General features: G+C 42.1%; 2 protein-coding genes across 4 annotated transcripts in view; one reads left to right on the top strand and one right to left on the bottom strand.

Moving 5' to 3' along the window:
* Nucleotides 1-938, bottom strand: part of LOC134441056 (serine/threonine/tyrosine-interacting-like protein 1) — a 5,195-nt gene extending 4,257 nt beyond the window's left edge. The window contains exons 1-2 of the mRNA XM_063191250.1: nt 919-938; nt 497-654 (exon numbers count right to left, since the gene is read on the bottom strand). Of these exons, the coding sequence (XP_063047320.1) occupies nt 497-654; nt 919-938 (178 nt within the window). The remainder of the gene's footprint in view (nt 1-496; nt 655-918) is intronic.
* A 3,815-nt stretch (nt 939-4,753) lies between these two features.
* On the top strand, nt 4,754-11,271 carry si:ch211-248a14.8 (uncharacterized). Of its 3 annotated transcripts, none has more exons than XM_063192148.1 (4): nt 4,754-5,291; nt 5,745-5,902; nt 8,758-9,055; nt 10,342-11,271. In XM_063192148.1, the coding sequence occupies exons 1-4, from the start codon at nt 5,261-5,263 to the stop codon at nt 10,740-10,742; spliced, it is 888 nt and encodes a 295-aa protein (XP_063048218.1). In that variant the 5' UTR covers nt 4,754-5,260; the 3' UTR covers nt 10,743-11,271. The 3 variants fall into 3 exon arrangements, with proteins under 3 accessions (XP_063048218.1, XP_063048217.1, XP_063048219.1); XM_063192147.1 differs by having other exon boundaries at nt 5,692-5,902; XM_063192149.1 differs by lacking the exon at nt 5,745-5,902.
* The last annotated feature ends 141 nt before the right edge of the window (nt 11,272-11,412 follow it).

Raw genomic sequence — 11,412 nt, 5'->3', positions numbered from 1 at the left:
TAAAAACGAGAAAAAATATTGTTTTGGGGGACATATGTACTCATTTCTAATTTGATAAATGCAACACGTCTCAAATAAGTTGGGACGGGGACAATAAAAGGCAGCATATATCTGATTCCGTTCGGGCTCGTCTAAGATTTCCAGACCCTCGTGTGAGCTCACGAAGCTGCACGAAGCACGAAGCACGAAGGGTCTGAGTGAGAGCCAGGCTATGTCAGGGGGCCTTGGCTGGAATTTATCGGTATATGGTGGGCCTTGCCACGGTTAAGTTTGGGAACCCCTGATCTAGAACATCACAAGCCACTGAAAAAGTGAGAGGATAAGGATAGAAGAGGAAGGTGCGATAAGTGGGCCTGCATGTGGTGCTTGATCTTCTGTGGATCAATTCCTCCTTTGTTTTCCACCACGGGAGGTGGGACAAGAACAGAGGAGTTGAGGATGTTAGGACAGAATAACTATGCATTGATGTGTGCCCCCACAGTAGTGTATAACTTACCTTCACATGTGCTTTCTGTTGTGATGAAGGGAGCAATGGTGTTGCTGTTTGAACAATTAGGTGTGGTTCCATTTACCGTCCTGCAGAGGGCAGCATGCTCTGATGATGACACGGCTCTCCTCGGTAGTATTGAAGGTACAATTCTGCTTTTATCCACTCTGTAGGATGGATGCATTTTTTAAAGAAGTGAATTACAGACACAAAGAGGACCCAATCATGTTACAAGGGGGAAAACATCTTTGGTCATATGAAAATAAAAGTTCTGAGACACACTTTTTTTGTTAGACCTGACAAACTTAACCTTCATGTTCTGGCATACAATTTACACTCGGAAAGGCTATCCAAAATGCTTCCTCACAAATCCTTTTCAAGACATTTTAAACGTTTTCTGTTCATTAATGGTTATTAAAATGTTGCCTTACCTGGCCAGCACTATGCCCATTGTTTCCAGTGGAAGACATTAGGGATCTGTAGCCAAAGGCCTTGTTCGAGACTGCTATTGAACAAAAAGCAGCAAGGAATGCACAATCATCTTGATATTCAGCCCAAAACCATCGGAAAAGTTATGTACTTCCTTCAAGGAATTTCACTCATCAAAGGTTACATGTTGTCCTTTTACATTCCCAAAACGTATGTAAAAAAAACATCTTCATGAACCTTCCATGAAGACAGGACAAATGTTTTGGCCCCCCCTCTACTCTCTCACTTTCTCCCTTTTTCCTTTACATCCCTCTCTCCAGATACGCCTTATTTTAGCAGGATACCATGACAACAGAATGGGGTGAAGAGCTCTAGAGAAGCTAGGGAGAACTGTGTGTGACAGGTCAGATGTGTGCCGCGATGAGGGAGAAGGGAGAAGTCTGGCACCATACAGTGCTGTACATGAATGGTGAAACATGATTCAACGTTACAAGTCTGATGTAGGACATGTACAGCAAGCAGCCTAATTGTTCAATTATACTGATATGAAATCTACATTTTTGGAGAGCAGACTGAGGCACATGAGAATGCAATATTGGAAACATATTTAAATTGATAAAAACCTAATTTATAACTGCCACATAATATTTGACTTGTGTGTTGAACTTGAACTACCATTATAGTAGCCAAGGTCTTCAACTGCAGTAACGTACGTGGGTTTCCCGTTTGTAAACAATCCCTGGCTGCGTGACCCTGGATGTGCACTGTTCAACCTCTGATTGTTTGAAACCGCTGTCGGTCAAAAAATGAACTCACATGGTTGGCTGCCAGTATCTTGCCCCTCCTCACAACATCAATGTTTGTAAACTGAAAAAAACCCTATGTAGGCTATATGCAGCACCTGCAATGATACTGTATTTTTGACCATGAATATTGTGTTGATTGTTCGCACCTACTGAAAAAATTAAAGAACCCAGTTGAATAATGTGGGAACCTAAAACTTCTCTGGGGAATAGTTCTTTAAAGAACTGTTCTGGGAAGAAACCCATTTTTACAGTGCACTTTCCCTTATGCCTGTTATACCTCCCCTTATCAGGTGAATTGTCATAGCCTTTGTTGACATTTAAATTAAAGTGGTCTCTAATTGTTTGAAAATGTCATAGATGACAGCAAGCCATAAAGGCAGCAGCCACAAACGGATATTGTATCGGTTGCTGTTCCTGCTCATCTCTTCCTTAAACAAACGAGGGGAGGGGCCACTGAACATGTCCAAAACATATGCCCTCAGTGTGCTAATGAATGGTAGACCTAGACTACTTAATCTTTCTGTTTTTTCCCCTTCAGAGATCAGTTGCAATGTTTTGACCATATATCAAGTTTTTGCATGCTTACCACTGTTAGAACAAATGAATGCTTAAGGATATTTCACAAATAGGCCTATACATATATCAGCAAAAATGAAATATAAGAACTGAAGAAAAATAAGATGTAAATATAGCTGCAAGCAGCAATGCGGGGCCAAGCAGAAAGTCCGCCTAAGTCGCCAAGGCAACCGAAATAGCTGAGCAGGCAGAATGAGACACGCATACCGGTAGTTATTTTTTACAAGCAGAAATATACCTCGAAATTTGATTTGTGACCTGCTGGTGGCGCTAGCGAGTGAGCTGGAGACCTGGAAGTTCTTGTGGAGAGTCATGGGATAGCCAAGAATGTGTGTGACGATTCCCAAAAGATTCTGACCATGGGTTGCTGAGATATGAGCTCACTTCCTGTTTGGCGTCTGTGTGGAGGATTTTGATTGGCTGTTACGGCCAAACGGTAAAAGATGTAATACAACCCCTTTAGGGATCTCTTTAGAGTGCTCCAGAGATCATGTGTATCAAGTTTTGTGAAAATCAGACTAAATTTGAAGGATGAGGAGCCTTTTATTGATTTTCACCAAATCCAAAATGGCGGGCATTCTATTGTGGCGGATATGATGTCAGAGGGTGCGTTGGATTTGTCTTGGCCCAAGGAATTTTACAATACTACCAGAATAAACATTGAGCATGCGGTTCAAAAGTTACAGGCAGAAATGTTGCTAAAACTTTGACCAGCTGGTGGCGCTGGAGAGTTTGAGCTAGCGACCTGAATTTGTTTTTGGTGGGTCATGGCATGGACAAGAATGTCTGTGACAATTTGCATAAGATTGTGACCATGGGTTGCCAAGATATGACTTCCTGTTTGGCGACTTTTAGGCCGTTTTTGATTGGGTGTCACGGCCAAACGATAAAAGATATAAAAAATTGAGGGCATACGTTTTGTGAGGCTCAGTCCAGAGATGCTATATACCAATTTTCAGAAAAAATGTCAAAAATTGAGGGAGGAGATGGGTTTTTATTGATTTTCACAGAATTCAAAATGGCGGGCATTCTATTGTGGCGGATATGATGTCAGAGGGTGCGTTGGATTCGTCTTGGCCCAAGGAATTTAACAGTACTACCAGAATAAAACTTGAGCATGCGGTTCAAAAGTTACAGGCAGAAATGTAGCTAAAACTTTGACCAGCTGGTGGCGCTAGAGAGTTTGAGCTAGCGACCTGAAATTTGTTTTGGTGGGTCATGGCATAGACAAAAATGTCTGTGACAATTTGCAGAAGATTGTGACCATGGGTTCCCAAGATATGACTTCACTTCCTGTTTGGCGACGTTTAGGCTGCTTGTGATTGGCTGACGATGATGTCATAGGATGCGTTGGATTCGGATTGGCCCAAGGATTTCAACGGTACCACCAGATTTAAAATGGAGCGTACGGTTCAAAAGTTACGGGCAGAAACGTAGCTAAAAATTTGACCAGCTGGTGGCGCTAGAGAGTTTGAGCTAGCGACCTGAAATTTGTTTTGGTGGGTCATGGCATGGACAAGAATGTATGTGACAATTTGCAGAAGATTGTGACCATGGGTTGCCAAGATATGACTTCACTTCCTGTTTGGCGAATTTTAGGCCGTTTTTGATTGGCTGTCACGGCCAAACGATAAAAGATATAAAAAATTGAAGGCATAAGTTTTGTGAATCTCAGTCCAGAGATGCTATATACCGATTTTCAGAAAAAAATGTCAAAAATTGAGGGAGGACACCCATTTTTAGTGATTTTCACAAAATTCAAAATGGCGGGAAAACTATCCAGGCGGAAAATGACGTCATAGGGTGCGTTGGATTCGTCTCAGCCCAAGGATTCCAGGGATACCAAGTTTTTGAAAATTGGCCCAGCGGTTCAAAAGTTACAAGCAGAAATGTACCTGCAATTTTGGCCTGCTGGTGGCGCTAGAGGGTTGGGGCTGGGGACCTAAAAATTGCTCTGGGTATTCCTGGGCTGGTCCTTAACGCATGTGCCGATTTTCAGCATTTTCGACAGTACGGTTCTATGGGCTGCCATAGACTTACAGTCGGAGAAGAAACATGAATAATAATAATAATAAGAAAACGTAGAAACACTCTAAGGTGCCAGGCAGCTTCGCTGCTTGGCCCCTAATAACCCTATGTAGTATACATCACGTGAGACAATATGGTTTTGGTTTTATGGGGCCAAAATGAGGAGTAGTGATTAATAGGCATAAACAAATGTAGGATTACGCACCCTTGCAAAGAAAGTAAATAGGCTAGTAACTGATGAAAAAACAAGATAGCCTATACATTATAACCCTATGTGTAGGCTGCATATGTTTTATGGGTCCAGAATGAGAAGGACTCAAAGTCCACATTACGATGTCACTGCGCAAACTCACAGTCGGTTCAGTGGCCAATGTCGGGCGCGCGCAATGGTTATTTGGTTATTTGTAGTAGTGGTCTCGTAGTCGATTTAAGACTGTAATGGCACGGAGGTAGGTCAATGAGCTTTTCACATTTTTCACACTTTTGTTAAGACCCTTTTCCAGGAACAGGGGATATGATATCTATCGTCTTTATTATTATGATTATTCATAGGTAACGGAAAATGGGATATGACAGATTTACATTTTTTAGGCTACTCGGAGCTGTAGCAATAGCCGACCACAAATAGGTCTATTTCATCGAAGTTTGTGCTGTTTAGTTGAACGTTGACGCTTTAATGAAGACAATGCTGGCCAATTAAGAGTTAATGTTTTAACGAAGATTATCAATCGCCCGAAACTGTTTATTTACTTTGGCATAGAAGTGGAAATAGAAGTGAAAATGTGTAACAGTAGCCCCGTAAAAAGTAACAAGTTAAAAAGCACATTTTTGACTTCTTTAGTTAAGAGGCATAGAGCCGGGGAATAACCCGAGCTCAGTGCCTCCACTGTCGACCTTCGTGACTGGAATGTGAGGGGAGTTATGAAGATCCGCCATGGAGGTAGATCATCAAAGCTACAAAAATGGTACGTGACCATTATAGGCTACCAAAACACTTACTATTTAGTTAACATCCATGGTAACTGATCTATGTTGAATTGGAAATTACGTTTTATTTTCTTTGAACTTTAAAAACAGGTAGAGTACCAAAAAAGTAAAGATGTCTGATAATGCTATTTAGGCCTATAGCCTATTCTTCTCACATCTACTTTATTAAGCCCACAATGATTTGAAGTGTGTATACATTTGGAGATTGTATTTCCACATTTAAAAGGCCTTGAAACAGCATGGAAGTAGGCTATTAAATTGTCATTACTGTTGTCTTGAACAGTGACGTACAAAGCAATTTACATAATTTTAAAGCATTACTGTCATTCATACATTCATTCAAGTTGTCCATTTAATCAGCTTGTCCTGGGTTTGCAGGGGGAGATGTTTGGCCATAAGGAAGCACTTTTCAAATGTGTTCTGCACATCAGGCCACTACTCATCGCAATGCAGGAATTTCTTGGTGTTCTGTGGTGTTGTGCTGGCCTTGGTGCTGTATGCGCAGGTGAACAGACTGCACAGTCTTGTGTGTGGAATCTTCATACCGCAGTATCACTATCCATATGCAGTGCCCCTCACCTTTGCACAGGTAACACCATATGTCCCTCTTATCAATCAGGCCCATCGTACTGACGTGTGTGATATGATATAGCCTACAGGGAACAGGGAATTGTTCTGTTCTGTAGGCCTTTTATCTGTGACTAGGTTTTGCCTGCCACTAAGAGAAAGCTCGTAGCCTACATATTTCATGATAACCTGTCGTTGACATTCATACATTTCCACATTTCCCCCATCTACTAATTTGTAGGTCTACATAGAATAGTAGGCCTGTGTCTTTCCCAGACTTACATTTACTAACCGGTCAGATCTAGATCTAGGTCAGCTTTCATTGACATCTTAAAATATCCAGAACAATTCAGGGAAAAAAGGAAATAAGGTGTGTGTGTTTTGTGTAGTCTACTGATGGCATTTTTTTCAGCTGAGCCTTGGTTCTATGAATGCATGCAGATATCAAAACTTGTATTGTCCACCTCAAAATATCCAATAACATTCAGGGAAACAAATACAGTATGTAACAAGTGGGTACACCCCTCACATTTCTGCAGAGTGGTGGTAAGTATATCTTTTCTTAGGACAGCATTAATTCACTTTGACACAATGAAAAGTCGGTGTATAACTGCTACAATATGTTGTTCACTCAGAAATATCAAAATACAGCCATTAATGTTTGAACATGTACACATTAAAGTGAGTAGGCCCCCGGTTAAAATCCTATGTCTGAGGAGGGGCCGTGTTGGCCCAAAACATCAGAATTAAAAGGGAGCTCATCAGTATGCGTTTCATCCTTGCCTTACATTTTGAGTCTGTAGCTGGCTAAAAGAGATGTGTGTGGTTTTTTGTATATCTTGTTTTGGGGTTTTTCAACTTTCTTTAGACAGGACAGTGAAGAGTTAGCCTCGCGACGCCATCCTCTGTACTCCACCCAAAGATTTTGGCTCCGCACATCGTCTGGCAAAAGCCTCGAGCTCGGTTCTCTCAGTGTTTCGCCAATCAGCAAACAGTTGAGAGTGGTGACGTAGAACTCACCCGCGAGCTCTGTTACTGATTGGTTAAGGTAACTATATTCACACTTTCGTTTTGTTATTTGTAAGCTTTTGCAACGCTATAACGTAACAGGCATGCTAATAAAGCACAATATGGGTTTTAGTTTGAGTTTGGAAATTCAATTAATTTAAATTATAGAGTAAGATCAGACCACCTCCCATCATCCACGGAGACGGATTCCTCATGGCTTTTGCCAGACTGATTGACGGAGTCAACAGTCGGCTATTCGCCCAGGACAGTGAAGAGTGGGACAGGAAATGAGTGGGAGAGAGAGACGGGGGAGGATCGGGAAACAACCTGGGTCGGGAATTGATCCCGGGTCGCCTGCGCAGCAGTTCAGTGCCCAGCCCAGCCAAAACAAATTTACTTCAGATTGTGACGAACATGTGCGATGGCAACCAAGTGAGTTTTACCAAAAAAAGTCTGATGTGTAAAATCAAAGATGTTTGTGGGACTTACATGGTTTGGGGCTGCATGAATGCTGTCAACATTGGAAAGCGGAATTTCACCTAAAGAAACATGGATGTCAATAATGTACTATGACTACTGAAGCAGATCATGACACTATGGGATTTCACTCAAATCTCACACACATCTATTTTAGCCAGGTACAGACTCAAAATGTAAAAGTTCAATGTAAGGCAAGGATGAAACGCACACTGACAAGCTCCCTTTTAATCCCTTTTCGGGCCAACACGGCCCCACCTCAGACATTCGCTATGGGATTTAACTGGGGGTGTACTCACTTTTGTGGGTGTTCAAACATTAATGGCTGCATTTTTTTTCTCATTCACAGCGGTAATTTATGTTACTATTTATTGTGTTAAAGTTAAATTCCTTTTATATCCTCTGAAAAGATATACTTAAAAATCAGCAAAAATGTGAGGGGTGTACTCACTTCTGTGATACACTGTAAATGGTGTGCCCAAGTAACACCAGATAGCTACTATATCATAGAGGCCCATCATACTGACACAGTAATGATGTGATAGGAAGGGGATAAAGCCAAAGATTTTCTTAGTAGAGAAAGATATCCCAAACTCCGCTCAACCAATGCAAAGGAGTGTGCTCAAATTCGGTCGCTTGGGGGGGCATTGTCCCATCTTCCTTCTATTTTTGTGGTGTTTGGTGATAGCTTGCACAAGATGTGCACTACCGCCATCTATAGTGCTAAGGGAACTCCATTTATTCTCAACCTCAAGACTCCAAAGGTCTCCTAACCGAAGGTCTCCTAAAGGGGCGTTCACCTCACATCACATGGATCTCGGAAAAGTACAAGCCTGAGGTATCTTCCTAATAGATGATTGTTGATAGAGCAGAGCTCTATCCTCCGTAGGTGTTTTATCTGTGACTAGGTATTGCCTACCTAAGCAAAAGCCCACACATAAAAGTGGTACACACATTATGTTAGACTGACCTTGGCATCCGCAAACTTCCACTCAATTCACATTTCCCTCTATGCTGTTATGTCGGTCTAACTACTGTGTCTTTCTCAAACTGAAATGTACTAACTGGTCATTTACTTGTTTAAAAAGGACAAATTCTTGCAACTCAAATTATAATATTAAAAAATATTCTGTAAAAACCCTGAAATGAAGGACTTCTACTTTTGTATGGACTTCTGTCTAAGCCTTGGTTGTATACCGTAGTATGTAGAAGTTTGTACACCCTTTTGGAAAAAGAAAAACTTTGGCTTACTGTACTTTTGGTTAAACCCTTGGAGCAGCTATTTCTTTTTTACATTATGTTATATTGAACACACAGGTACTTACAGCTATGTAGGCCTATGTGTGTAAATGTACCAAAATGGCCTGAATAGCAGGATGCTCCCTCCCTCAGGTGATCATCATCTACCTGGTGTGGCAGCTCTTGCATGGCGTGGGGGTGGTGTCTCTCCGGCCGTACAGCCTGAGGCTTGGGGAGCAGATGCTGGTGCCGGCAGTGTGCGGTAGTGCCCAGGCCGTGCTGGAGCTTTGGGCACAGGCCAGCACCCACTCGGGGCTTTACCCGCTTGTCACACGCCTGCTGCCCGTCCTCAGTGTACTGTGGAGCCACCTGTTGGCACTCAACACAACACCCCGCCTGTACTGGACAGGTTTACTGGCCGGAGTCACGCTTAGTTCCATAGCCATAAAAGGTATGTATATACCATCCTATAGAAAAGGAAAGAAGAAATAGGTGAATGAGTGACATATATCCTAGTTGCTGTAAATTACAGTGTAATAGGTTATAACACAACACAACACAACACAAGAGTAGCTGTATGTTTCCTTTTACCCATCAGTTGCCATGGCTGTGTATTTTGATGAGCCAGTGAAAGTGGATATACATCTTCCATGCATCAATTGCTTTGTTAACTCAATTTTCTCAGCTTTGCCATTCATATTTTCTACCTGCCCAACCAGGGGTGGATAGTAACTAATTACATTTATTCAAATTACTGTAATTGAGTACTTTTCATGAGTAACTTGTGTTTTTAAAATGTGTACTTTTACTTTTATTGTACATCTTGGTCCAAGCTTATTACTGAACTACATTTGAATCTGCCCTGAGTACTTAGTAAATTCTGATAGATTAAAAAAAAATGCAGGGAAAAATCTGCCGGACATGAAGGGAAATTGTGCATTTTTACCATTTTACATAAATGATCTATTTTTGACCCATCTGTGGATGGTTAGCCAGGGCCCGCTGGTCCCATGTCATTGGTCCAACAGCCCATTAGTCCGACCATACTCTGTAGATGCCAGTAAGTAGCTGAGAAAAGCGTTCATAAATTCATAGTGCATGGGATTCTCATTCGACAAACATTCCAAGCACACATCAGGGCAGCCTGGCGTACATGTACCTGAAAACAGTTTTTTAGGAAATAGACAAGACTTATTTATTAACAAGACGTATTCATAAATTAATATAAATAAAACGCAATGGTATCCAGACTCCAAAGTTCAGAGTAGGGCTCTTAGACTAATGGGCTGACCCTGTCCCGCCCATCATTTTGTTGCCGCACAAAACTTCCATGACCGAATAAGTCTGGTGAAAATGGCTATTTGAAGTTCATATTCGCCTGCTTTTTGGGGTGAATTAAAGTTGAGCATTTCAGCTTCCCCTCTGCAAAATAAGCCAGAGAAGAGAGCGGACTGATTGATAGCTTAGTAGCATAAAGAATTTGAAGTTGAAGGCTGGCGCAGAGGACAAGTCACAGTCACAGAGAGCACTATTCAAGAAGAAAATTGATATCTCTAGAGAAACTGAAAGTAACTAAGTAACTTTTACTCAAGTGGAGTTTATAATGAGGTATTTTCACTTTGAGTAGTATTTAAACCAAGTAAAGATACTTTTACTTAATTACACATTTTCAGTACTCTCCATCACTGTTCCCAACTTACATAATATGTTTGTGTGTGTGTGTTTTTTTCTGGCTAGTTGCCATGGGTGTGCATTTCGTGGAGCCACTGGAGTGGGTCTACGCTCCTTTGAGTGTGCTCCTCCACAGTCTCTCCCTGGCCTGGATGTCCAAGGTTGCCGAGGCCCATCGCCACCGCCACGGCACTGTGTTCGACTGCTACTACTCGCTGGTGGTGATGCGCGTGCTGGTGCAGGGCTTCCTCTGCCTCCTCCACCCGGATGGACCCAAGGCCCTGGCGGAGGGCAACTGGTTCACCCTGCTCTTCATAGGCTACCTCCTGGCCATAATCCTGCTCGGAGCTCTACAGCACATCCTGGTGGACATGACGGCACTCTACTTCTCGCCCCTGGCAGCTTCCTTGCTGTACTCTGCCAGAGAGTTGGCCCTGCCTTTTTACAGCCTGCTGCTGTCGAGATAGAGAGGACTACACAAAGATGGAAAAATATTGTTGATGTCCAGATCAGGTGAAGGACACTTCGATATTGGTGATGATTATTCAGAACATGGACAACTGCAATGCTATTTAAATATATTGTATATGTTTACAGGCATCTCATTATACACATCAAAACGTCATGGAATTTATTCATATTGGACTTAGCAAAAAAAGTCCTATTTATGTGAGCATGTCCAACTACTGAACGAAATCTGCTGGCTTGGTGAATGCTGGTGAGGTGAGTGTATGGAGGTGACCAATGTGTAGCAGTCACTGGTGAAGCACTCTCACTCTTACCTGAGGCCAAGTCCTCATGACACTGGGGGATTTCAAATGACGTGGTTATAGGCATCACAAAGGGTCTGTTGTTCAGGCACTGACAGAAACCTTCAACACCCAGACAGACTTATTCTTAGTGTTCATGCATTGCAATCACACAGCTTAGCTATGGAGAGTTAATATGCTGCTTAACTGGTCAGCCGTGCCAGAAATTTTAATGTTGGAAAACCACCAGACTTAAGCTATCTGAATAATGGGTCAGCCATTTTTGCCACAGGTAAACGATGAAAGAGTGTCTCTGACAACCAAACAGGTTGGAATTATTCTGCATTAGCTTACTGATTTACCCTCACCTTTCCTACCATGAGATAAC

This window comes from Engraulis encrasicolus, chromosome 24, assembly GCF_034702125.1.
Source record: "Engraulis encrasicolus isolate BLACKSEA-1 chromosome 24, IST_EnEncr_1.0, whole genome shotgun sequence".
Taxonomy (NCBI): domain Eukaryota; kingdom Metazoa; phylum Chordata; class Actinopteri; order Clupeiformes; family Engraulidae; genus Engraulis; species Engraulis encrasicolus.
This window is presented reverse-complemented; position numbering and strand designations above follow the sequence as displayed.

Coding starts and splice junctions, on each gene's coding strand:
- si:ch211-248a14.8 (XM_063192147.1), top strand. CDS start 5,248: ATGAAGATCCGCCATGGAGGTAGATCATCAAAGCTACAAAAATG. Junction 5,903..8,757: donor TGCCCCTCACCTTTGCACAG/GTAACACCATAT, acceptor TCCCTCCCTCAG/GTGATCATCATCTACCTGGT. Junction 9,056..10,341: donor TAGTTCCATAGCCATAAAAG/GTATGTATATAC, acceptor TTTTCTGGCTAG/TTGCCATGGGTGTGCATTTC.